General features: G+C 40.4%; 1 protein-coding gene across 34 annotated transcripts in view; it reads left to right on the top strand.

Moving 5' to 3' along the window:
• The window catches only part of MADD (MAP kinase activating death domain), a 57,197-nt gene that overhangs the window by 11,645 nt on the left and 17,821 nt on the right, over positions 1 to 27,731 (top strand). For 2 of the 34 annotated variants that reach the window (XM_054400432.1, XM_054400431.1), the window contains exons 9-27: positions 267 to 423; positions 1,392 to 1,495; positions 2,236 to 2,429; positions 3,072 to 3,352; positions 3,980 to 4,119; positions 5,379 to 5,480; positions 7,201 to 7,260; positions 7,714 to 7,816; positions 8,697 to 8,883; positions 10,013 to 10,163; positions 12,493 to 12,699; positions 14,310 to 14,363; positions 17,329 to 17,426; positions 18,515 to 18,598; positions 21,494 to 21,652; positions 23,162 to 23,270; positions 23,824 to 23,886; positions 24,281 to 24,401; positions 25,308 to 25,413. In XM_054400432.1, the coding sequence (XP_054256407.1) occupies positions 267 to 423; positions 1,392 to 1,495; positions 2,236 to 2,429; positions 3,072 to 3,352; positions 3,980 to 4,119; positions 5,379 to 5,480; positions 7,201 to 7,260; positions 7,714 to 7,816; positions 8,697 to 8,883; positions 10,013 to 10,163; positions 12,493 to 12,699; positions 14,310 to 14,363; positions 17,329 to 17,426; positions 18,515 to 18,598; positions 21,494 to 21,652; positions 23,162 to 23,270; positions 23,824 to 23,886; positions 24,281 to 24,401; positions 25,308 to 25,413 (2,480 nt within the window). Of the gene's footprint in view, positions 1 to 266; positions 424 to 1,391; positions 1,496 to 2,235; positions 2,430 to 3,071; positions 3,353 to 3,978; positions 4,120 to 5,378; positions 5,481 to 7,200; positions 7,261 to 7,713; positions 7,817 to 8,696; positions 8,884 to 10,012; positions 10,164 to 12,492; positions 12,700 to 14,309; positions 14,364 to 17,328; positions 17,427 to 18,514; positions 18,599 to 21,493; positions 21,653 to 23,161; positions 23,271 to 23,823; positions 23,887 to 24,280; positions 24,402 to 25,307; positions 25,414 to 27,731 lie in introns of all 34 variants that reach the window. The other 32 variants (XM_054400434.1, XM_054400433.1, XM_054400448.1 and 29 more) reach the window with 26 other exon arrangements.

A 27,731-nucleotide genomic window follows, 5' to 3' on the forward strand; every position in this document is an offset into this window, starting at 1 on the left:
CCTGCTGGGGAAGGAAATCCAGTTGAAGGAACACTTTTCAATTTTTATGTATGTCGTGATACGTTTCTACCAAGTTAGCTGTGCTATTAACCATTTAATCCTCCAATTCATTTACCCTCTTACCTTTTTTTGGTAAGAAGAAGGAAAAGGAGAAGTATTGTAGGCTACTTTTTTCCTTTGTGCAAGATTTAATAAGAGGTAGGCTCACTATATAAATGAAGCTTTTGACATCAATAAATGAATTCAAATAACTCTCTTTTGTACAGACACGTTTGACCCAGCACTGATTGGTGACAAACCAAAGTGGTATGCTCACCAGCTGCAGCCCATCCACTATCGTGTCTATGACAGTAATTCACAGCTGGCTGAAGCACTGAATGTCCCAGCAGAGAAAGAAACAGATTCTGACCCCACTGATGACAGGTTAGTGGAGAACATGATCATAGTCACATGATAGTTACTTTAGATTGCTGGGCCTCTCCTCATACTTCTTGTTTGCAGCCTTTTCCTGTAGCCTGCCAGGCTGCCATTTCAGGTTACTCTCTTTGAGCAGAATATTGACGCTGAAGTAAGCTGTCTTTGTTGTGTCAGCACAGCAACATCTTAGTCTTTTCTAGTGTCTTCTAAAGCCTTCATTGAATGTGATTCTTCATTTGTATATTCCTGTTTTCTCTTACTATCTGTATGCCACTTGACGTTAGGTATTTCCTTCCACTCTAACACTTTTTTGTTCCATGGTGGTTTTCCTCTGTTGTTGCAGCACTACAAGTACTCCCACCCATCTTACCACTCTTTCAAATCTCTACTCAATACATAGAGTTACATGAAGCTTATTAGTACTAACCACTGCTTGAGACCTTTTTATACGCTCAATAAAATGAGAGTAAACTTTTTCATTGTGGTAGTTTTAGCTGTGTTTCCTGAAGTTTTGCATCTAGTTTTCTTATCCTTTGTTCTCCGCTAACCTGTGAGAGCTTTCAGGCTTGGACTTGCATGTCTTTTATGTTCTACACAGCACCAGTGATACTGAAAGAGTGGGGTGTATCATTACATATCATAAAAAGGGAATGCTTTTACTTGTGATTTCCAGTCCTACACCCACACACACTGAAAATTAATACACTACTCCCTGCTCACTCATGCTTGACCTCACTAACTTTACTGAGAGCCTTTAAATGTCTTCTCATATTGTCTCTTCATATACCTCAAAGTTAATTAATTTGTTCTTACCTTTTATGAGGCTGGCTTCTGACTTGCCAAAAATTTATAGCGACTGTAATATCATGATACTGATGCTCATTAAAACAACGCTGATTCACATCTTTGAAACATCAAGCTCTGATGTTGCTGTTACGCTGCCACTCATCTCTCTTTCTCACCTGTTGTGGCAGTGGCAGTGACAGTGTTGACTATGACGACTCGAGTTCCTCCTACTCCTCCCTCGGGGACTTTGTCAGTGAGATGATGAAATGCGACATTAATGGTGATACCCCAAGTAAGTAACTTGGAGCTTTACTTTCACAAGGCCCACAGAGATTCCTCTCCCCATTAATCTGCACTGTGTGGAAGAATGCCTCCTATAAGTCCCTGAATCAGAGCAAAGTATTGTTCCATTGTCGTTTTGCTTTGAAGTAAAAGTGGTTTTTGTACTCCTTCAATATACAGGAGTAGGCTGAAAAAAAAGACATTTCTCCTTCTTATAAACAATGCCCTCCAAAGGGCACTGGAAGGAGGAAGAAAAAATATAGGTGCTGCTGAACAAAACTGCATCACTAGATCTGGAAACAACCTGCTGCTGCCAGTAGATACTGTAGCAGGGTACAGGATTTCTGCTGTCCTCGCGTACTGGTTCTCAGTGCTGGCGTTAGTGAGTCACTTGATCATAGGGGAGACAGAAAAATGCATTCTCTCTGGCTTGTATGAAGGCCACAGCTATAGCTTCTCTTGTGAGAGTGGGAAACTCTCACTTTCTACAGTAAAATAAATCTAGGAGTGATGATATGTTTCCTGTGTTTCAAGGACAAGAAGTAATAATTATAAATTGCAAGGAAAGAAACTCTGCGTGGGCATAAGGAAAAGACATTCATCATTAGTGTAGTTAAACAGGTTCCAGCATCACAGTAGAATGTCAAGCCTTAAAGTGTTTCAAAACTCAGTGGGACAAGGGGTAGTTACTTAGATGGACAAAAGGCTGAGGAAGACAGTGTTCTTTAATGTAAAATGATCTGTTTGCAGATGTTGACCCCCTGACTCATGCAGCTCTTGGTGATGCTAGTGAAGTGGAATTTGATGATTTTCAAGAATATTCAGGGGACCTGGATGAACAGGCCATGGACAGTGAAAACTCCCAAGAGAACAACCAGCCTCGTTCAAGTTCCAGTACTACAGCCAGTAGCAGCCCCAGCACTGTCATCCATGGAGTGAATCATGTATGTACTGAGATCAGTTCAGCCCCAAGATCAGCATATCAGGATGTAAAGAGTGGGAGAATTCACTTGGTTCTTTCTGAGAAGGGCAAAAGCTAATATGATTGTGAAACGATGCACGGATTAAGCTGCATGCTCTTTTTGTACTTTCTGAGCAAGGTGGTGTTTACTGGGATAGAGCATTCCTGTACATAAAAGCTTTCATACTGAGAAAGTGCATCATTAACAGAGAGCAATGATCCAGTTTGTGACTGCAGTAATTGCTTTTACGTTCTGGAAAGGCCTGATGTGTTAAAGGAACAGGGAGTGGGCTAGGGAGACTCGTGATTCTGTGGTTGTTTAGGAAGAACAGGAGTTACTTGCATAACCACAAAATGGGGTAATGGAGAGCAGTTATCCTGAGCTAACATTCACCAGTAAGATTTGTTTTACGGGGGAGTAAGTGCCTGCAACCATGTACAAATACTGCAGCATACATAAAATCCTGGATTACAGCCATGGATAGTGGGAATGGAGTGGGGGCCCTGTAAAAAACAGCAGATAAACCCTGCAGACTTCCCAGTTTGAAATAATTGTTCTTCTCCTGTCCTTCAGTTGTATGTAACGCAAATTAGCGAACAGACCAATGATTTGACTGGTCCACAGGAGTCAGCAGATTCAGCAGAAACAGAAGAGAAGTTGGTTGCTGCATTTTCAAACCATCTCCCTTCCTTGCCACTGCAACCAAGCTTTCCCAGGTTAAGCTTGGATCGTCGTGACAGTGACAGTGCGGCTGGCAGCATGAGCTCCTCAGAAGGGGTGGTGAGGAAGCAAGAGTATGACAATCCATACTTTGAACCACAGTATGGTTTTCCTGCAGAGGATGAAGATGATGAGCAGGAAGAAAGCTACACCCCGAGATTTAACCAGAATCTCGGTGGAAGCAGGCAAGTCCTCTATGTCTCCTGCCCTTCTGTACAGCTGTTGGGGTTTTCATCTGCTTCATGTAGTTTTCATTCATTTAAATGTTTTTGAACCTGAAATGTATTCATCACTTACGTTTAATATTGAAATTCTGTAAAGCATTTTGGTTGGAGTAAAGGCACTTGCTCAGTTCCTTAGTTCCTTGCTTTTATGGAAGTTGTAGAAGCTAACAGAATTCACAGTTCTTCCTGGAAGCATTCTAGTAGATACCTGATGGTTTCTGGAAGCCTTGGAGTATTTATCTTTTTTTTTTGGTGAAATTTTGTCTTTTGGGGGAAAGATACTGTAGTGATTCATAGCATTGGGAGCAATAACAAGAAAAGCCAAAGCAGAACCTTTCACCCCTTAAATCCACCAGTGCTCTTTTGCAGACAAGTGTTCAGCGTGCTGTGAAAGGTAATAAAAGCCTGAACACAAATTTAATTCCTCTCATTTCTTTCTCTTTTTTTCTTTTTCCTTTTTTTTTTCTCTTCCTAGTATGGTGAAAACAGAGGAATGAAACCAGCACTGATATCCCCCAATCATACAACTTTTTGATTTGGAGTGAGAAGTGAAAAAGCTATTAACAGTTGTACTTAATTTCTTTAAAGGTCTCAGAAGTTACTCCGACCAAACAGTTTAAAACTGGCCAATGATTCTGATGCAGATTCAGATTCCAGGGCCAGCTCTCCAAACTCTACTGTCTCCAATAACAGCAGTGAAGGTTTTGGGGGCATCATGTCTTTTGCAAGTATGTATTAATATGTTCATTTTTGTTTATTTATGGTTTTATTTATTATTTCATTTATTATATGAGAGTTTACAGACAGGTAGAAAAGAGGCATGGCTAGTCAAGAGAATAACTCAGTTGTAAAATTATTTTCAGCTCTCCAGAAGTCATGTTGGGAGCCACAGGACCTTTTCTTACACTGCTGCTAAGTACTGCTTTGTGTATTTTTCAGTAAGAAGGACTTTAGTTATGTGGTTAGGCCTTTGAGTTTATAGCATGTTAGGGCACAGATGAGAAAGTCTTTCAGTTCCATTTGAACAAAAAATGGTGCAATTTCATGAAGTTGATAGAAAAATCTTACCAGTGCTATGCTTTCCATGTTACCATGTTGTGTGTTTTGGTGCTGATTTCTTGACTATACTCACCTACTTTGAATTACATTTTAAGAATAAAATCTCTAGGTGTGAAAAACTAATATAAATTTTTTTAATGAGTGAAAGAATATATGGCAAACCAAGTCACGCACTGTAGTGGGGAGCAGTGCAAGAAGTTTGTAGCAGTGAAGAAAATGTGTTACATGTTTCTGGTAAAATGAGTGCTACTGAAATAAGGCTGCAAAAAAAAAAAAAAGAGCTAAAGCCAGTTGCAATAGTATGCTGACATTTTAAATGAACATCTTAAAGTGTTACTCAGTCTGTTGATCTGTGTGAGGTGGTTTCAGACTCTATACAGGGTTAAGCAGATAGTGAATCATTATTGTGTTTTTAAAACATCTGTGCTGGGAAGAACTTTTGTTTTCTTCTAATAAATGGAAAGCTTCTATTTTAAAGCATGCTTTTGTAGCAGATTTAGTGTTTCATAAGACAGTGCACAATCCTCACTTCAGAATTATGTGTCTTGGAGACCTTACATCATCCTGTTTTCTTGTGTGGCCCCAGTTATACATTTGCTCCTACAAAGAGCATCAAACTAGAAGACACAGCTGATGTGACACTAGCTGTTTAAGCACAGGAAAGCAGGTAGATATTGCTGTTACATTTAAGACTCAAAGATACAACAGCAATGATTGTGTCATGAAAGCAAAGAATTGTATTTTTATACAATTTAGAAAAATCAGACTAAAGACATGGTTACAGTGTAAATGAGATGATGAGAAACTTTTGGGTGATAAACAACTTAATCCTTAAGGATCTGCAATAAGAAGGTGAGTTACAGGAGGTTTAGGAAGTTTGTCGGCATGCAAAGAGCATTAGGTATTTAATTGTTTTCTTCTGTCATAGGCAGCCTGTACAGAAACCACAGCACAAGTTTCAGTCTGTCCAACTTAGCCCTACCAACCAAAGTTGGGAGAGACAAGAATACTCCCTTTCCCAGTCTGAAAGGTAACCATTTTTCCCTTTGTCTTCTACAGCCTTTACAGTTCTTGTGACATGGCAGTTTGAGATCTTACCCCTAACAGGAATCCTGAGGGTGTTGTGTTTTTGTACTTTGGCTAATACCTGTCTCGAGTATCAAACCAGTAAATTGTCTTGATGTTTTTTGGTCAGACTTCTTCCCAATGACTGAGCCCTATTGGGGTAGGAAACTGGCTGTTCTAGCCTGTGTTAACTGTGGATGTTGGCTTTGTTTTGTGTTTTTGTTTTAAGTACTTAGTATAAAGATTTGGAACCTTCAAGAGGTAGGTCCTACTTCTGTACTGCTACAGTCTTCATGGTAGTAGGTAACTTGTTAACTTAAGTGGTAGTAGGTAACTTGTTAACTTAAGTGCACAATCTTATCATTGGAACATCTTCTGTTTGTCTGCAGTATCTTTACATAACACGTCTGAATGGGCACTAGAGAAATGACCCTCTTAGTGTGGGCAGTTGGCCCCATCATCCCTGTACCAGATACAGTAACAGAAGTGTAACAGAGAACATGCTGGTGTTTTAGTACTGAGACCTTTTCAGTTGTTTTGAGTTATTCTCTGATTAGAACTTACTGCTTTTGTTTTAATATGTTGATTTTTTTTCATTTACTTTTTCTTCCTCATCATTTTCATCGTAAAGATTACTTTAATCTGGAAGTGGGAAGGGATGTGGATGAAGGTTGGTATGATGTTTTGCTGACCTTAGACCTTGTAGAAACAAAGGCCAAAAGCTATTTTTTGTGTTTCTGCTTTGGACTTTGTTTTGGAGACAAGTAATCATTCCCTGTGTGTAAAATGAGGAGGAACAGGCTGGTAGGGTAAAAACACTAGCAGAGACTCTGCACAGCTGTTTTTGACAACCTTTTACCAGTTGATTATGTTTCCAATTGTACTGGATAAGAAACATGCTTCATGTCAGGGTTATTTCCATGGGTAAACTTAATGACTGATTCCATGCATTGGAAGAAAACAGTGATGGGGTTTACCATTCCACATTCATGCTTTGCGCCTCATGTTCTGCACTTTGGTATTCTTTTCTTGACTGTTGTAATCCTGTAGGACCTTTAATGTTACTATGCAGATATGAGGATTTCCATGGAGTAGCTCAGTCTATTTTATGCATGTGCAAGTGTGTGTGTGTATTAGTGTTCACTTACACATGCATGCTGGCTCACTGGGATTTCCACTGTGTACTTCACTGTTTTTTAAATGTTTTTGTCTCTGTTGTACAGGTATAAAATTGCCACGTTAACTTGTTCTCACCAAGTGTGTGTAGTATCTTGTGTTTCTAACTGTAATGGGAAATTATGCTGGGACTCCATCTCATTGCTGCTGTTTGACCCCTTTCCATCTTCCTTTTTAGTTTTTATTCCATGCACATCCATTGATATTTTTTTCTCAAGTGATGCAGATGTTTTTGGTAGTGCCCTTGAAATGCAGTATGTGCAGTAACATCCTTGAAGATGCAATACATTGATTCCGTGATGCCAAATTTCAAGTCAAGCATTATCTCTAAGATTAATTACTCTGGCCCTTGTTGTCTTGGGCTTTCAAACCTCCTTCCTGCTCTAGCGTCATTGGGGTTTTGTTGCAAGGGAGGGATGGGAAGAAGCCAGTGACTGGATTCTTTTGATGCTGATGATGGGGAGTGTAGATACTGTAGTACACTACTAATTGTATATTTTGTGTCCCAGTATTTGGGTTAAATACTATAATGGAGATTATTACTGAAGCTGGCCCAGTAAGCAATGAAGGTGGGTTCCCTACAGCATGAGCTGTGCATGATATGACAATTTCAAGCATTACCCTATGCCTGACTTCGGGCTACCTTTCTCACTGGGTAACCAGTACCACATGATCTAGTCATCCCCAATGCATTATGCTTTCACATACAGTGACTAATTTGAAGGTGGCTCTTGTGGAACAGCATGCAGAGCAGCCAAACTTCTCCTGCCTTTCACCTCCTGCTCCCATTACTACCTTCTCTTTTTCTCTCTGCATTACTCCCATTACTGTTTTCTGCCGATGTGTGATGCTAGAATACGATACATGCTGCTGCTTTTTTTGGAGTTTCCATTTTGTTTGAAGTCTGTTACCTGTAATCTGAATAGGCGTGTTAGCCAAACTTAGCATTGCTTGGTAGTGTCCTGGGGTAAGATTGCTTTCCTCCCACCCCTTCTTTTCATCCTGTTTCCTCTCCTCTTTAGGAAACAGGCGAGCCCTTGTGGATCAAAAGTCTTCAGTCATTAAGCACAGCCCAACGGTGAAGAGAGAATCTCCATCGCCTCAGGGACGAACTAGCAATTCCAGGTAGTATTTTTTTCATTGCTTTTTGAGTAAAAAATGTTGTTAGAGTGGTCTCGTATTTGGCCAGTGTTTCCTCAGAAGTATTTTCTCTGGCTTTAAGCTTGAATGTATTATTGTCTGAGAAGATTCAGTCTAGATGATCTTACAATTAATAACACACATGTATTTTTCTGTGCTCCAAAGTTTATCATCTGTCTGAGATCCAAAAAATCCTAGGTCCCTACTTAAACTCAGTGTTTATTCTTTGTAATTGAGTCTATTCTGAGCAAGGTAGTCTAGCCAGCAGAGTATTGATGCACGACACAGAGGATCAGCTGACTCATATGAATCAATTTGATTCTATGAATTAATGTGAAACACTTTCCTCAGCCTTTGGAAGGGACTTAGAATAGTGCAAGTAAATGTTACCTGACCTGTCCCTTATTCCTACCATTCCTTTCCCTGTGGAAAAATGAGCTAAAACAATACACCTGCCAAAGCTGCTGCAGTAGTGCTATTGGTGGTGCTGCACTTCCTCTTTCCAGGAAAGTCTGCAGGTCAGACAAGGTAGCTGTGGGAGAAGATGGTGGCGTAGAGGATTCCTATGGATTCTGAGGAAGTCTGGGAGAGAGCAGAGTAGTAGCTAGAAGGACTAGAGGAAAATCTGATTATTGCTTATTACAGGAAATAATGGACAAAATAAAATATTGATACCACACCTTTAGACCAGAGTTTGGGCTGTGTTAAGTTATGCTAGCTGCTAGCTGGATGTGAACTGCTTTCCCTGTAAACTTCCTTTGGATAGGAAATGCATTTCTGTGTGTCCCAGCCATGTCACTTTTCCCATGCAAACTGAGGTAAGCAGAAGGCTGACTTTTCACCTGCTTTCTCTTAAATCCATCAGTGAGAACCAGCAGTTCCTGAAGGAGGTGGTACACAATGTTCTAGATGGACAAGGTGTTGGCTGGCTAAACATGAAGAGAGTCCGACGTCTGTTGGAGAGTGAGCAGCTCCGTGTCTTTGTGCTAAGCAAGCTGAATCGCACGGTCCAGTCTGAAGAAGATGCTCGACAGGATGTCATACAGGATGTGGTCAGTGCTGAACTCAGTATGCTGAGTCCTCATACTTAGTGTCTGCTGAGGCTAAATTCATAGAAAAGCTGATGTTCTTGAATCACTTTCTCACATCTGAAATAGAATCATAGTATTTTGGGTTGGAAGGGACCTTTAAAGATCATTTAGTCCAACTCCCCTGCAGTCCTCGGGGACATCTGCAACTACAGCAGGTCTCTCAGCCCCTAACAACCTTAGCTGGAATGTTTCCAGGAATGGGGCTTCTACCACCTGTCTGGGCAACCTATGACAGTGTCTTACCACCCTCATTGTAAAAAATGTCTTCTTTATATCTAATCTAAATATACCCACCTTTAATTTAAAGCTGCCATTTGCTGCAACAGGCCCTGCTGAAAAAATTGTCCCCATCTTTCATATAGGCACCTTTAAGTACTGAAAGGCCATAATAAGGGCTCCCCAGAGCCTTCTCTTCTCTAGGCTGAACAACTGCAACTCTCTCAGCCTTTCTTCAAAGGAGGGGTGCTTCAGCCCTCTGAACATTTATGTTTTGTGGCCCTCTTCTGGATCCACTCCCAACAGGTCTGTGGTTTTTGTTGCTCTGAGGGCTCCAGAGCTGGACACAGTACCTCCAGGTGGGATCTCACCAGGGTGGTAGAGCAGAGCAGGGAGAATCTGTTCTCTTGTCTTGCTGGCCATACTTCTCTTGATGCAGGCCAGGATATGGTTGGCCTTCTGAGCTGTGGGCACACATTGCCAGCTCATGTCCAGCTTTTCATCTACCAGTATTTCCAAGCCCTTCTCTGCAGGGCTGCTCCCAATCCCTTCATTCCACAGCCTGTATTGATACCAGGTATTGCTCCACACCAGGTGCAGGACCTGAGGTTCACACAGGCCCACTTTTGAAGCTTGTCCAGGTCCCTCTGGATGGCAACTCATCCCTCAGGCATGGGATGACACTCAGCTTGGTGTCGTCTGCAAAGTTGATGAAGGTGCACTTGGTTCCATTATGTCATTGATGAAGGTGTTATGCAGCACTGGTCCCAGTGTTTATTCCTGAGGGACATAATTTGTCACCATTCTCCATTTGGACATAATAGTGACACTGCTGGGACACACAAATACAATGCTAATGGGATTTTCATTGCAGGAAATCAGCCGCAAGGTCTATAAGGGCATGCTGGACCTGCTGAAGTGCACTGTGTTGAGCCTGGAGCAGTCCTATGCAAATGCTGGCCTGGGAGGCATGGCCAGTGTTTTTAGTCTGCTGGAGATAGCACATACTCACTATTACAACAAAGGTAAGAAAAGTGCTCATGAGAATAGAGGGTTTATGAGTCAAGTTCCTTATTGGGAAGATAGCTGTTTGGTGGTTTCTGCTATTTCAGGGGGGGGTTACAGCACTTCCAAAATAGTTGAGAACTTTACTATTGTTACTGAAACCTTGCAAAGCTTGAAATTGCAGCACATACAACCAGACCAAAGCAAAATAATGGCCATAATGGTGTCTGATTGAAAATGGAAACTATTCAGCAAGATACAAAACCTAGAACTTTTACAGATAAGGTTTAAATTCTGAGAGTGGGAACCTTGAGATAACAATGCCCCGGGCAGTCTTGGAAAGGTGCTGCAGGCAACCTGAACAGGGGGGAAATATTTGTAATATGGAAACATATCATGCTTATAGCTCACCAGCCACCATGTACTACATCGTGATTCTTTTATCACTGAGTACTCTTGGAGAAAGAAGTCTGAAAATACCTCTTTATCTTTCATTTTTTTCTTGAAATCTAATTCTTAACGCAAAGTCAAAGAGCAAAACATGACAAAAAGCTACCTGTCTGCTTAATACCTTACTCAGCTGCAGTGTCTCAAATGATGAAAAGCTATTTATGTCATTGTAGCAAAGGAGTGACATCTACTGAAGAGTTGGTAGTTGATACTCTGGGTGGCTTACATCAGGGATTTTATGAGTTGACTTAGATGCTCTGTGAGTACAGGTGTTGATTTCTAAGCATTGTTTGAGTGTGGGGAGTAGGTTGATCTTGGCAATTATAAATTTTTGAGTATGATACTGATCCTAAGCAAAATTGGAGTGACTGATGTAAAACTTCACTGTTTTAATGAAGTTTTAATGAAGTCTTGCTTATATAATACTATATACTTGATATTAAGTAGAACTTAGCCAGTAAATTAATTGTGGCCACAACAGACAATATTAGAAATAAACTTTTAAAGCCTTAATACATCTTTGAATGACTTGTCTTCTTATTGTGTGATTTGCAGTCAAATATTAGCTGTTTACTATCTTTTACCTGTTGGGTTGATCTAGGTATTTCTAGAAATGGTTTGTAGAGGCTAGTGCTTATCTTCATCTTAAAATAAAATAGCAATCTAGTAATTCTAAAATTGTTCAGTTTGCATACAACTCATTCTGAACAGGACATGATGAATATGGGTTATTTGTCTAGAGGAATCATGGTTGCAATGATTTTAATATGGCCAAATAAGAACTGGGGTTTAGGAACAAGGACAGTTGGCAATAATAGCAGGACTGCGAACTATGTCCTAGGAAGCAGTGTTTCTCAAAATGGCAGCTGTGTGTGAACTCCCCATTGTTTACTGTGACTGTAAAAAAAACTCAGTGAGGGGCACTGTGTAAACCTGGGAATATAGATTTGGGATGAAGTTATTGTATTGTCTCTGGGTATGTTACTAAGAAGACCTCCTGCTGAGGTAGTGCTTCCAGTTCTGATCATCGCATCTTGAAAAATTGATAAGGTTTGTGAGAAGACCTATAAGGAATTGGGAAGATACTTTTTCTCTGAAAGATGGAGATGTTCAGTCTACTGAACATTAAGTGTTGATTGTTTTTAATTATTACCTGAAAGGAAAGGTGTGGCTGGTAGCAGAATCTTCAGACTACTGGACAAAAGTATCACAATGTCTAGTGGGACAACAAGCTTAGCCATTAGGATAGGAAATGTTAACAGTTGCCCTGATTTATTGGAACAGAATGGCAGGAGATTCTTTATGGAAAACTTAGTTTTAATCTATTCCGAAAGTTTTGTTCTAAATTGAACTAGAAGTCCTGTGCAGACAAGTAATTCAGACAGCCTATGGGGACATAGATGAAGTGCTGGAAAATGATAGAATAGCCATAGCTAATAGGTTTGGGGTTTTTTTGTTTGTGTGTTTTTTTTTTTTCTCCAACTGAAGTTTTCATGTAGTGTTACCCATCAAAGATGGTTGTGTTTGTCATCTTTTCACTTCAAAAGGAGCTTGCTTATATTCTAGAAGTTGTTGGGAGTTTAGGCAAAATTGTTTAATTTTCCCCAACTCAACAGGGAAAATAATATAGTTATTGTGTTAGAGAAGATTCCTAGGTTTCAAATATAATGTAAGGAGATAATTTGAGTGTCGCAGAAACAGCAGTCTGGCTTTCTCCTCTACTGTTTCCACCACTGTGCCCTTTGTGAGTCATGGTGACCTGTGGTAACAAATGTGAGATTGATCTGTTTCACTGCCCAGGTGAAACCATCTGTCTCACCTTCCTTTTCCTGCTTTCATTTCCTTTTTCCTTATGATTTTTTTTTTAATTGAATACTTTGGTTTTGTTTTTCTTTAAAGAACCAGAAAAAAGAAAACGGAGTCCAACAGATGGATCTGTCACTCCAGTTGGAAAGGATTCTGCATCCTCCCCAAGAGTGGAGCCAAAACCTGCAGTGCATCTGCCAGTACCTCAGCTGATGCCAAAAGCAGCAAGCCCTACAGGCAAAGGGCCAAGGGAGTTTGACACAAGGAGTTTAAAGGAAGAAAATTTTATTGCTTCCATTGGTGTGTATGAAGGTGCATGTGAAAAGGGCAGGAGGGAATTCTGTTTTGGCATTAGGTTTTATTTGCATTCTTTCCATTTTAACACACTACATTGCTGCTGTAACATGCTTCATTTCCACCTTGGATCACAGGGAACAATCCTATGTGTTTTCACTCTACTCCTTGATAAATTATCCAGGGAAGTTTTCACCCAGAAGCTTCCTGATTTTGGTTATTCCTGAATTTCATTGTGTTGTAGACAACTTTATTTTTTAACTATTTGTTGTTTTCAAGCAACAGGAAAAAGTGAAATAGGGCCCAGCAGGACTTTGGAAAAGGCAACTGTGGAAGGGACTACGTGAAGCAAAAGTTTTCTAGTTGTTGTTGATTACCTGTGGACCTAGATTGCATCCTGATAGGAGTGGGACCCAGGATACGCTGATTGTTAATAGTAAAAACTGCCAAAAAGGTTTTAGTTGTAGTGTTACAGTTTCAGTGAGCAAGACTGATCAATCTTCCTTCTGTGCAATACCAAATAGAAGGTGTGTCCTTCTAAACAACATCTGCTAGGCTGGTCACTGGAAATTTTCCCAGTCTAATTTCTTGGGTGGTATAGCTTTTTGCTAGGTCTGGGAAGAAGTTAGAGGTAGACTTTAAGTTGTTTTGCCTTAAAAGGGCTTTATAGTTGGTGGTTTTTTGTTTTGTTGTTTTTTTTTTTTAATTTTGGATGGATTCAACCTGCTGTGGCTTGTAAACAAAAGTACCATCAGTATATGAAAGAAACCTTGTAAACTCCAAAAAAAAGTTATGTTAAATTTTAGCCATGGCTTCTTACAGCCTGTTGAAAGTAACTTTTTAATGGAATCATTGTATGAAAGATTAATCTTCTGAAAGCAGCAGGCTGCTGTGAGGCTGCATCTGCATTATGTGGTATAAGACAAAGGAATGTGTGCATTGGGCAGTTACATGGCAGGAGTGCAGATGTTCATTCTTACCCCACAGCTGCAGGCAGAGTGGTGTCGAGTCGTTCTGAACCGATACTGAACAACTCTGTCTTGATCTGCTTTCTTGTTTCAAGAGGTAATATGTGGGAGGCAGTTGCTCAGAAACTAGTCTTGCACTCTAAAAATCTGTCAGGGAGCTAAAAGAGATTGAGATTTCCAGCATTTCAGTTTAGTTGCTTAGTTCACTCTGGGTAGATATTTTATTCTCTGTAAGAAAGAGTGAAAGGAAAATATACTTCTGACGCAATTCAGAATAAAACAGGTGCTAGGGCAGTGTTCTTTTAAAAAATGAAGAGATACATTTTGATTGGTTTGCTAAGACTGCTGCTTTCTCTCAGGTGAAATTCAAGCCTCAGAAGTTATGATCAGACAGGCAGTCCACATTTGTGAGGCGTCATAAGCAGTTCTTTTCAAAAGAAGTACATAGTATGTTACATTCTTGTAAACAGTGTTAATTGACCCTTCTCTCAGTAGTTGTTGTGAAGTTCTGTTTTTTGGGTGTTTTTTGCCTTTTTTTTTCCAAGATGGTGGGGGTTTTGTTTCAGTTTTTTTTTTCCCCGTTTTCACCTGTCTGACTAGCCGCTGACTCTTTCTCTTTCTTTCCTGCTTTCAATGCATCTTGGGTAGAATTGTGGAACAAGCACCAGGAAGTGAAAAAGCAAAAAGCTTTGGAAAAAACGAGTAAGGAAATTAAAAAACATAGAAACTGACTCTTCCAGCCTCCCCATAACTGCCAACTCCCCAGGTGCAGGGTGAACTTGCATCTATGGCACATGGTTTTTATACCCACAAGAACAAAAGTCTGTCAAGAAAACCTGCTTTACAGAGGAGACCAAACAGATCAGTTTGCTCTGGGGAAATTGTGTTCAAATGTTTCTTCTTTTTATGTTCTTTCTTTTTTTTTTTTCCTCCCATGAATGTTGCCTTCTTCAAAGAAGAGGAAGCAGATATTCTGCATCCTCACCACACCAGATATGTAGGAAGGATTTTAACATACTCCATCTTCTTTCTAAAAAGTGAAAGACCGGTTTTGCTGAACAAGTCTTTACATGAATGTATTGATTGATTGAATATTACTGGAATGAAGAATTCTCTGTTCTTTCAAGCCATGTGATGGCAAATTTTGTTATCTGGCGTCTACCATGAACAGTTTATGACCACAGTCAGTCTGCAACAGGAAATACTTCTGAGGGGGAGAGAGAAGGTATATGTGAAGAATTGTATGTAATGATGGCTGTTACAAAATAGTCTCATAAATCAACCTGATTTTTTTTTTTTTATATTTCATGTTAAAGGAGTTAAATGCTTTGAAGCTGTTCGCAGAGTCTAAATAGTCGATTAAACCTACACAGATCTTAACATCTGTTGAAATATGATATTAAAGAAAAACTATCTACAGGTGTTGTACAAAGTATTGCCCTTTTGGTTATCACTGTTGTAAACAGGGACATGTGACATAAAGACAATAGCTAATTTAAAATGACCATGATTTGGTAGGTGTTTCCTAACCATAAGTGCAGTTTTTACTTTGCAGATCTGGTGCCCTTTTTACAAACTGAAGGCTGGGGTTAATAGCTAAAATGAATAGGTGAAAATTCCTGACATTCTCACTAGGCCTGGATTTGCTACAGTAGTTTTAGGGTCCTCAGTTAAATACTTTAGCTAAGTACAAGTGAGCATCTGGAGTTAGTTCAGAGAGAATGGGGCAAATAGAGCTCCTCTGCAGTACAGCCTACTACATTTAAGATCTGAATTGATTTCTGCTGCGGCAGGAGTGTGTGGGAGATGGACATGTGCTATGTCATGTGCTCATGCCTGCTGTCCTCAACTGGACCATTTAGGTAGGTGCCTGCGTTGGGAGAGATAAATTAACATTTTAGTGGTTTATGTCTATTAGAGATATGACTCTATAAAGAAGGGAAGGGGAGGTTTTTAAGTGCCTAGAAATCGTTAGTGGCAAGCATGTGATTATGGTTGTTTGGCTCCTTGGACAGCTCTCAGTTACTTGAACTGCCTCAGTCATTTTCCCTTGCTTTTTAAGTCGAATTGCCAGAAATCTATCTGAATTATGTTGGGACAGGGAACTCTTAAATTGCTTAAAACACACAGCTGAAGTTTGGTATTCTTGCTGTAGTACTGAGATACAAACATTTTTGCTGCGTTGTTTTTCAGAACTAGAAATGGTGGCCATTTGAATGAGTGAAAATAGACCCTTAGAAGTGAGCAAGACTCCAGGTTATTAGGATATTTTTAGTTATTTTTCTCTTTTGTAAATTTTGTTTATACTTTCTCATTTTTAGAATCTTTGAGAATTGCTTTACAGTAACTAAGACATACGGATTTGGAGGCAGAATACTATAATAAATGAAGAACACTTTCTGTAAAACACTTCAAATGGAGAATTGGTTGGTTGAGTAGTAAGCTAGTATGGTCTGCACAGACCACTTATGGCTTTGCTATTCATGAATTTACATATCATCACAAACTCACTCCCACAAATCTTTGTATAGTATCCTTCTCTCTCTCTCTTTCCTCCCTTCCCTTTTGCTTTTCTTTTTGCTGTCTTACCCTCTCTGATAGTACATATAATACAAACATATTCATAATTCCCAGGTTGTTGTGATCAGTGGTTATAAGAGATGGCGGCAGTGTTTGCTTGGAGATACTGGATATAGTCATGGGTATATAATACAAATATTTCAGCTGCTGATCATGTCTTCCTCTCTCTGAATAGTTGGCAGATATGGATATGGCAGATATATTGCATCCAGTCTCTTCCCCTTTCCGAGAGTAGTGACATTTTGTGTACAGTCTATAACACATTCTGTTCTTGCTTAGTTATTTATCTTGTTCAGTGCTTACCCAAATTTCAGGCTCTACTCCATCATTCTCTTCTGCCATCACATCAGAGGACAATAGATGCTATGATTCTAGAACTGCATGAGAAATGGAACATAAAGTTCTTTATCCTTTCTTTCCCCTTTTTTGTTTCTGTATTGGTGGGTTAATAAATGCATGACTTAAAGCTTGCTGATTCCCTCTTTCACTACTGACCTATGTGATTGTCAACTCTGGAGAGCCATTTGTTAAGGTAATTGGGGAATGTTGCAGAGTGCAGCAGAACAGAAGCTTCTTCCTTGAAATTCTTACTGGTGTTAACACCTGTCACTGTTTATGTTCTTGTCACCCGTTGCCTGATTTCTGCCTAGACAGTTGCTGTGGGCAACCTAACAAACTCAGTCCATGACTTAGAGCAGATCAGCTGTTCAAAAACTGATTCTGACTTTAAGTAAATAGGTGTCCTTTATTTTGCTAAGGAAAAAGGAAGTGGCTTCCTAGAGTTGAATGGCAACTGCTCTGCATGTGTTATTTTAACTGGAAGCTACTTGACCTTTGTCTGTCATCTTTTCTCTCTTGAATGGCTAACAAAGGTGCTGTTTAGTGTTAGTCCTCCTGAACTATGCCTTTGGAGCATTTGAAATTAAAACTGAAGAATGTTTGTTGTTTACAGTACCGAGGAATAAAAAAATCTAAGGATTAAGCAAATTAGTTTTCTTGGTACTGTTCTTACTTTAAGTCTGTCACCTGCTTCCTGCCTTCCCATTTTTTCTTGATATAGTAATGATTTACTTTTTCTTTTGTTCAGGACCAGAAGGTGTGAAACACTTTGATTTGGGAGAAACGGATGAAAAAAAATCCCAAATCAGTGCAGACAGTGGCCTTAGTTTGGCTTCAGGGTCTCAGGTCAGTGGCTCCTATGCTTATTTTATTTCTGTAGCATGAGTTGAGGGTTCTTCTATCTGCTACTTAATTGTGGGGAAAACTCTAGGGATTGAGCAATCTTGAAAGGCTCATTCATTAAAATGTCTTCCCTTTTTCCTGTAGGGGACTTATGAGTTTATGACCACATAGAATCATAGAATCAGTCAGGGTTGGAAGGGACCACAAGGATCATCTAGTTCCAATCCCCCTGCCATGGGCAGGGACACCTCACACTAGATCAGGCTGGCCAGAGCCTCATCCAGCCTGGCCTTAAACACCTCCAGGGATGGGGCCTCAACCACCTCCCTGGACAACCCATTCCAGGCTCTCACCACTCTCATGGTGAAGAACTTCTTCCTCACTTCCAGCCTGAATCTCCCCACTTCCAGCTTTATTCTATTCCCCTTAGTCCTATCACTACCTGATATCCTAAAAAGTTCCTCGCCAGCTTTCTTGTAGGCCCCCTTCAGATACTGGAAGGCCACAATAAGGTCACCTCGGAGCCTTCTCTTCTCCAGACTGAACATCCCCAACTCTTTCAGTCTGACCTCATAGGAGAGGTGCTCCAGCCCTCTGATCATCCTGGTGGCCTTTCTCTGGACACGTTCCAGCATGTCCATATCCCTTTTGTAATAGGGGCTCCAGAACTGGACACAGTACTCCAGGTGGGGTCTCAGCTGAGTAGAGGGGGAGAATCACCTCCCTTGACCTGCTGGCCACACTTCTCTTGATGCAGCCCAGGCTCTGGTTGGCATTCTGGGCTGCAAGTGCACATTGACAGCTCATGTTGAGCTTCTTGTCCACCAGCACCCCCAAGTCCCTCTCCTCAGGGCTGCTTTCCAGCCACTCACTGCCCAGCCTGTGTTTGTGCTTGGGATTGCCTCGACTGAGATGCAGGACCTTGCACTTTGTTTTGACACACAGGCAATAGTTTCTATTTGGCTGGCTGAATAAACTAAGGAAGCTTAAGGCACGTGGTTCAAAACCCCAAAGGAATGGAAAGTGGTGTTCTCTCCTTCTGATGAAAAATAATGTGAATTTTCTTCCTGTCCTTTGTGTTTTGATTGCAGAAGAGTGATTTCGATTTGCTGCCCAGCGGAGCACCAGCAGTTATGGTCCGAAGTACAAGCCAGGATTCTGAAGTTAGCACAGTGGTAGGATATGCCCAATCTTGCTGTGATTCACGGCTTGCTGAAGTAGGGGGAAGACATTTTGTGCTTACATTTTGTGTGGTGTGGCTGCATACTGTCAGACATGCATAATCTGTATCTATGAGTTCTTTCTCTAGAGCTACTGAGTGGGTGGCAAGCAAGTATGTTTGACAGAATATGCATAGTCCTTTATTGGAACATCCTTCATATATGCTGCTCGTTGCTGTTACATATTCCTACATACTGGTGTATTTATGGAGCTGGTAGATTGCAATAATTATAGAAGTATGTCTTAGTTGTTTATAAAACATCTATAAAGAATAGGAGTTGAAAAAAGTAACCTGAGAGCAAAAAGGGCAGGATTATTTGAAGCTTTGAAAACAAGAACAAACTTTTTTAAAGCACTTGAATGTTATCAAAATGTCTGCTTGCATTCTGATCAGTGACAGGGCCTAGAGGAGAAATGCAGCAAAAATGCATTAATTAAAAAAATGATATGGCATCTGGCAGGGATAAAACCCAAGGACCTTCCCTTTTTGTTGTTGTTGGGTTTTCTACTCTCTAAACTGCTGCATATCTGTAAATACCTGGCTTTCCGTGATCTTTTCCAAGACTATAACAAGAATACTCTGATTTTTCTTTCTGTAATGGACCCGGTAATTGTATTCTATGGGATACTGCCCCACATAGAAGAAGGATCTGGAAATCTGGTTGATACTCAAGTATGTCCTCCTCCAAACTCAAGAAAGGTACTTACTGAGAAGTGGAAAACAAAGTGAAGGGAGCAAGAGGCTTGCATAGATAAGCAAAGCCCTCCTAACTGAACTCACACATAAAAAGAAAGTGTAGAAGACATGGAAGAAGGAGCAAGTGATCCAGGAGTCACTTTTGTTGAATCATCTTTCAAGGATAGGATTAGGAAAGCCAATATGGACCTGGAGTTTCTGGTGAGGAATGTGAATGGAAACAGTAAAGGTTTCCACAAGTACATAAGCAGCAAGAGGACAGATGAGAGAAAATGTGGGCCTGTTGTTGAATGCAGCAAGGGAACTGGTGACAGATGGAAAGACTGAGCTACTGTATCGTTTTAAACCATCACAGCTACTTAGGCCATTGTTTGCCTTAGTCTTTACCAATAAAACTGACCTGCAGGAATCCCAGGTCCCTGAGACCAGAGGAATAGTCTGGAATGAGAAGGGCTTACCCTTGGTGGAAAATGACAGGGTTTATAGAATATTTCAACAAATTGGATATATGTAAGTCCATGGTTCCTGGGGGACTGCAGCCACAAGCACCAAGGGAATTGGCTTATGCCATTGTGAGGCCGCTCTTGATTGTCTCTGAAGAGTTATGGTGACAAAAGAGACAATCCTAAAGACCGTAAATACCACCCTTATCTTCAAAAAGGGCAACAACAGAGATCTGAGGAGCTACAGGCTGGCTAGCTTCACCTCAGTCCTTGAGAAAGGATGGTGGAGGAACTCTTCCTGAAAAGCATTTCATGAAAGATGAAGGACAAGAAGGGTGAATGGGACTAGTCGTCACGGATTTACAGTGGTGCATGTATGCTCAACCAACCTGACAGCCGTCTGCAGCATGGTGACTAGCTTGGTGGATGAGGGGAGGGCAGCAGATACTGTTTACCGCAATTTCTGTGAAGCCTTTGACACTGTCTCCTGTAGTATAGATAAGCTGAGAAACACAGGTTAGGTAAATGAACAGTGAGGTGGACTGAAAAGTGCCTGGGGGTTGTCACAGGGGGTTGTCATTAGTGGCACAAAGTCCATCTGGAGACAAATCAGTAGGAGCGTACCCCTGGGGTCACTACTGGCAATGATGATGTTCAACATTTGCACTCATGACCTGGATGACAGTACAGAGGAAGTTCACAGATGATGAAAACTGGGAGGAGTGTCCAATGCACCAAATGGTTGTGCCACCATTCAGAGAGGCTTCAGCAAGCTGGAGAACTGGGCAGAGAGGAATCTATGGATTTCAACAAGGGGAAAATGTCAGTCCCTAAATGTGGGGGGGAATAAACATGGCCACCAATACACAGTGGTGGCTAACCAGCTGGAAAGCAGCTTTGCTGGGCAGGACTTGGAGAACCTGGTGGAAAACAAGCTGATCATCGGCTAGCAATGCACTCTTGTGACAGAAAAGGCCATTAGGAAGAGCATAGTCAGCAAGTTTAGGGAGGTGATCCTTCTGTTCTATTCAGTAATGATGAGGCTGCATCTGGAGAATGACGTCCACTTCTGGGCTCCCCAGTGCAAAAGAAGGATAAGAACTTACTGAGAGTGAGTCCAGCTTAGGGTCACAAAGACAGTTAAGGGAGTGGAGCATGTTTCATGAGAGGAGAGACTGAGACATTTGGGGATCTTATTGGGGGATATAAATACCTCATAGAAGGAACGAAAGCCAGACTCTTCTCAGTAGTACCCATTGGCAGGACAAGAGACAATCAACACAAAAATTAAAGCAGGAAATTCCATCTGACACCAGAAAACACTTTTTTAGTTTGAGGGTGGTGAAACACTGGAGCAGTTTGTCCGGAGAGGTTGTGGATTTTCTGTCTGGAGATTTTAAAAGCTTGACTGGACATGGATACCCTAGCTGACCCTGCTTGAGCTGGAAAGCTCTCCTACAGATCGTCTTAACTCATTAGGTCGGAAGCATTCTGTTCTGTGATTTTTCTGAAGGGCTTTTTGAGTCTTCATCTTTTTTTTCTGCAGAGTAGGACTTGATGAAAGGATAATGTTGCTGAATGAGAAAAGGCAAATGTGGCCTTTGTTTGTACTGCCTCTTTTTTTGCACCTTTAGGAAGAAAGATTTTACAACTTCTCTCACCACAGTGTCTGTGTCTATTGAAGCTAACTGCATTATTTTTCTCCACAGGTTAGTAACAGTTCTGGAGAGACATTAGGAGCAGACAGTGACTTGAGTAGCAATGCTGGTGATGGCCCAAGTTTGGAAAATGGTGGCAATTTGACAGGATCCAGAGGCACTGTGTCAGACAGTGAAATTGAGACAAACTCTGCTACTAACTCTATCTTTGTAAGGGCATTGCAGACTTTGCTTTGTCATTTTTATTTTACATTTTCTTTTTAATTACATCTGTACAGTAGTAGATTAGATAGTAGATTCACATCTTCCATCATGTTACAGCCTCTAGCAATATTTAATTCCCCCTCATTCGGTGTTTCTCTCAACAAAATGGACATTTGGAGGTAAAACATCAGTGGGCTTTGTTTGACATTACTTAAAAGGCACAAATTCCCTGTTTCTTAAAAGCAGTTGTTTGATATAGGAAAGAGATGTAAGCAGATATTCTGTTTCTTTCAAAACATACTGTAATCCTTTAAAACAGATTTTCCTAGTTGGAAGATCTGTACGTGTTAAAATTCAAATGATCTGACATATGTTGTTTGTTTTGTTTTTTTAAGTCCTTGATTATTGGGTCTAAACTCTAATACATGTCTTGCCAAGAAAACAACTATGTAACTATTTTGGCTATATCAAACTGATGGCCAAATGTGGAAACAAATTGCATTAGTCTGATTGTCTTCATTATTTTGTAATCCTGGTAAGACTGTACAAGCTTTTTCAGGGCTTCTGATTCTAAGCAGCAAACAAAGTCGTCATGTTTCACTGCAGATTTCTAAGAGCATGAAAATGGTTTAATGAAGTCTGCTTATTGAGCTGCAAGAGCATGTCTTCTTAATTATTAAAGAAGTTATTCTATTTTTCTTAGAACACCTAATTTTCAGTAGGTTTCCTTGCTTGATTATTGGAACTAAGTGGAATTTTAAGAATGCTCACTGCAGATTTAGAATACAGATGATGGTTGCACATGATGTACAATGAATATCAAGTATTGCACCATTGCTTGGTGGTAGAGAAATAGATGGGCCAGCTTTATTTTCACAGTTGGCTGCTGACTGTCAGCACACAGTTCTTCAGATCATGTGTAATGCTTTGCTGTGTAATGTATTGCTTAGTGTCAGATCTTTATGAGAGGGAAATGAAAGAAAAACCTGAAAGGTGTGAATGTGAGAGAGCACTCTGGTAATCTTACCTTGCTTGTGAATACTCATTTTATGTGTAATCCTGAGAAGGCTGTGTATGTCTAATCATCACAATCTGTATAATGATGGTGATACTCAGTTATTTCCTAAGGAGTGGGAAAGATTTGCTATTAGAATTTGGTAAAGTTAATGCATATGCATGTAATATGGGGGATGACAGAATAGATTTAATTGTTTGTTCCTTTAGCCTGGGATTTGCATTTTTTGTTTTGTCTCAGTTTTCCTTCAGGGAAGCATTTTGCTTTCTCTGTGTTTTTATCTCTCTGTTTTTCTTTTGTATGACTCTTGACTTGCAGTGTATTACCTTGCTCTATGAACGAAGTAATTTATTCATTTTATGAATGTTAGTGGGAGAAGCATCTATCAAGTACAGCTTGCAAACTGCATCTGTTAACGCAACAGTGGACTGCAAGAAACAGCCTTGCAGGGGACACACACTTGTTCTATTACACCTGACACCTCTTGTGTTGCTTTTCAGGCAAAGTCTCACAATCTGAAGCAGAGTGTGAAGGACAGCAAAGGCAGTACTCCAGGAAGAGGTCCAGAGGATGGGAACCAACGTGTCTATCTCTATGAAGGACTTTTGGGTAAACTTTTTTTTTTATGGACGGGATCATTTAGACTGAAGCTTGGGGAGAGTCATGCCTCGGTCAGACTGGAATTTTTATGTTACCAGATACTGTTTTTAACCATTTGCTGTTGTCCATACTGGTAGAATAGGAGGATGCATGCAGCCATTCAGAATAAAGCCAAAGATTAGCTGGGGAGATTGAATAAGAGTAAAAGGAGATGGGTGTGAGTGGTGTAGTATGCATAAAATGTAGTTTGTCCAAGTCTCATGATGTTCTTGAATATGAATTCTTTAAGCTGTTGAAAAACAGTGAGAAGGCATTTACATAGCTATGTACAGAAGGCAAAAATGTATCACTGATCATTTAAGAAAGGTCCTTTGACGTAAGTCATTGGACAGAGGGCTGTTAAACTCAGAATACTAGTGGAATTTCAGTGTATCCTTGAATTAGGAGCATATTGGCTTTTTGGAAATGTTTTTCATCTAGGCTTGCTATTAATCAAGGGCTCTCTCTTCCTGTGTTTTTCATCCTTTCCATTTATCGTGCCTACCTGCTTGGAATGATGCAGGTAGGGATAAAGGATCTGTCTGGGACCAGTTAGAGGATGCTGCAATGGAAACCTTCTCTATGAGTAATAATCTTATCTTTCCACTTCTCTCTGTGTTTGCCATGTTGTGTGTTTGAGTGAAATATTCCTATCTCTTTCGGGCAGTATTAACAGTACATGGAAGATTTATTCCTTAAAGAAAAGACATGAGAGGTACTTCTGTGTAAGGGTTTGAAAAGATTATGCAGTGAATTAGAGTGAGCAACATGTCTTATCTTCTCTTCTACACTTCATTTGTGATACTGCTTGTGGTTTAAAAGTAACCATTTTTAATTATTTTTTTCCTTACCTTTTTTTTCTAACACGGATTAATTGTGTGTTGGCTTATGGTGTTTTCAAGGAGTGGGAAGGAACAGGAATTAAAGTATTTGACTGGATGAAATGGAATAAATGCTCAGTTTTTTAATGTATTGTGTAGGCAAAGAGCGTTCAACTTTATGGGACCAGATGCAGTTCTGGGAAGATGCTTTTTTGGATGCCGTGATGTTAGAGAGAGAAGGAATGGGGATGGACCAGGGACCTCAGGAAATGATAGACAGGTAATTTTCTTAGTAGACACCTTTCTTTGTCATTGTTTCCTCTGGGGCTGAAATAGTGAAAAACAATAATTATTTTTATTGTACTGAATATGTTATTGTCACTTTGTAAGCCAGTATGTTGACATGAAGTGAAAGAATTACATATCTCCAGAAACTGTATTTTGAGCCTTTGCAAAATGCAAAGTCACTTACACAAACAAAAAGCCTGTGAGAGGACCACTCTCTAGAAATAGCTGTATGGTTGCTTAAAGCAGGACTAACTCAAAGGTGTTGTGATGTTTTTGTTTTGTTTGGTGTTTTTTTTGTTTGTTTGTCTGGGAGGGGGGTTGTTTGGTTGGTTGGGTTTTTTTAATCAGCTTTATTAATATTTCATCATTCTCTGTCTACCACTCGCAGGTGTAGCACCTACACCCATGCTATCACGTAACATGGGATCTAGTAGCCAAAATAAGAACTAGTTTGAGGGGTGCTAGTTTGAAAACTGTTTCTTTTTCTACAGACTACCTTCCCTCCTGGGAAGAGAGAGTGCCTGTGCACTTGCCTTCATGAGCTTACTTCTGTCTTGCACCTGCATTTAAGTCCTAAAGGCTGGTAGCTCTTGTACTGAGTTATGTGTTCCTCTTCTGGCAGTTTTAATTGTAATGGAGCTGTGAGGGCAGAAGAGAGGAAATGGAGCCAGCAGACTACTGAGAAATTTCCCACTGAACAGATGTTATTGACTTGAGCTAGTTAATAATTAATGGAAATGTTTAATTAGTGATCCAAGTGTTTTACTGGAAAATACCTATTTGACTTAATGTTTTTGAAGGTTTTATTTGCCCTACACTTAGCTGTCTTCTGCCAGTGCTTTAGTGAATTGGAAAAAGAATGCCTTTGAGTCTGCTTCAGATCTGGGTTTTCTTGCAGGTATCTTTCCCTGGGAGAACATGATCGAAAGCGTTTGGAGGATGATGAGGACCGCTTGTTGGCTACACTGCTGCATAATATGATTGCTTATATGCTTATGATAAAGGTGACTTCTTTTTCTTTTGAAGAGATCACTGCTCAGGTTTAAGCAGTATATTTTGCTGGTGTTCTCTTGAAATTGTACCTCTCTGTTCACAGAGCCCAGAACAGTGAAGTATTAAAGAATGTTACAAACTGTCTGCTAATCTTAATGAAAAAGATTTCTTCAATACCGGGAGAGTCTTTGAGATATGTTGTCTGAGTTTGTGTGGTTCTGTGCCATGGGTATGCATATACATTGCCATTTAAAAACAGGCATTTTCTATGTCTACTAGTAACTTTAGAGTAAGTAGAGAGCATCTTCTACTCCGATATCTTCACATCTACAAGCTCCAAACACGAGCAGGATGTGAATATGTATATGAGTAACAACATGAAATTTGCCGTTATTAGAGAACAACCCTTTTCCTCTCATTCCATGGACTATTTCTGTCACAGAGTCACCCACAGAACACACTACTGCACAACTAATTCTTAAGCTTTAAGGAATATTCTTTCTAGAAAGATAAACCAAAATGTGTTCACACTTACTCATAAAGGGAAAACCTCCCACTCAAAGGTACCCAAAAACATTCATTTGCCCAAAGGGGGCAAGCACTTACTCAAGGACATAGCCAGAAGCAATGTGCACTCACCAAAGGGCAGGTGAGGACTCACTCAATGCCTGGAAGTATTTTTAGATGGCTTTCTGGTATAAAGGGAGGACTCAGGACAGCAAAGCCTGCTTACTGCAAGGGAATCAACTCAAAATGGCTCTCTAGTGGAACTCCATCTATATCCTAGTCAAGTGTGCACTTTGGTCATTCTAATTGCCTGGGAGCAAGCCCACAGCAAAAGCAAGGTAAGGACCCTTAATGGCCGTGAGCTGATTTTATCAGGTCTCAGAAAAGCTCTGACCCTTTGTCAGGTGTCTGTCAAGGTTTCGTTTTTGTCAGCATTCAATGTGTCAGCACAGTTGCACCAGCCACAGGCTGCATGTGCCCTAATACTGCAGGTGGCTGCTAGCAATATATTTCTATTAGTCTGAATAATTTCTTAGTCCAAATCCTCCCCCCAAGTCAATGGAAAATCAGTCTTCTAACATGATTTTTGTCATGTTTAGAACCTGCTTAGGTGCATGGTTTTACCTGTAACAGATTTGATGCATTCTGTGGTCCAGTGCAACGGGTTGACAGTAAGAACAGCTGCATACAGGTGATAGTTTGATAACTTCCATTCTTTAAATGAAGAGATGAGACCTCATTCCGTAGATTCAATCAATGGAGGAAGGTATTCTATGTAATTTTTTGGGGATAGAGGTAGTGAAAAGGTAGAAGTTGCTGTTTGCCTTTTTTTTTTTTTCCCTGACAAGTGGAATGTGAAGATAAGTTTTAAGATGGGGTCTGAGTATATTTGAAATGAGTTTATCTTAGAAGTGGGATTTGGCCATTAGGACTCGCACTGCTGCAATTCTTGAGGTAGACTTAATGATAACCAGTACGGCTACTTTCATCAAAGGATGCAAAAGTGGAGAGCAAATAATACAGGTTTCAAAAGGCTATCTCATGAGAGATATTGATAGAGTTAGTCCCAGAGGAGAAAATTGTCTTTTAGTGTGAAAATAAGCAGATCTCCAACAAAATAGTTTCCTGAGGGAAAAGGATAGGAAGAAAAGAGGATACTATGCCTTTGAAAATGGTATCTCTCTGGGTTTATTGGTTATAGATGAAAAAGGAATGCAGGGGACCTGAGTGTTATGATAAAAATATTATTTCTTTCACTGCATCTTCAGATGGTCGAGAGTGAGGATGGGATGAAGAACTGGCTGACATCCATGTTAGCCCTTTGAAATAGTACCTGAGGCAGAAACGTTTCACTTTTGAGCTTCCCTGCAGCTCATCTTCAGGAGGAACCTGCTGCTGCTTTGGGGCTTTCTGGAAATGTTTGTCAGAGCCCTCACCTAATGACCAGGAAACAGATTGTGAAAGAGTGACAATTCTGAAGGATATCATGCCTTTGTGTCAATATTTCTTGTGTTGTGGGCTGCCTACGTCAACTCCTTGCAGAGGGAGAGTTGGAAAAGCTAGCCTAGCAGATATGACTCATCACATAGGTGACAACATGGAGAACTGAGGCTTTTGATGTAGTTGAGGGTGGACTGTAGTGGAGTTGCTGGTCTCAAGCAAGAGCAGGCAGAAAAATCTGTTGTGCACGGTACCACATGCCCAGTAGCTGTGAAAAGTGGTGTACATGCAACTTCTGCTTGTACTGCTGGGCTAAAGAGACCCTTGCATGACTGAGGTGGGCATCAGTTGTTTTTGCGTCTTAGCGATGGAAACCAAGACA

The sequence above is a fragment of the Indicator indicator genome, chromosome 4 (assembly GCF_027791375.1).
Source record: "Indicator indicator isolate 239-I01 chromosome 4, UM_Iind_1.1, whole genome shotgun sequence".
NCBI lineage: Eukaryota > Metazoa > Chordata > Aves > Piciformes > Indicatoridae > Indicator > Indicator indicator.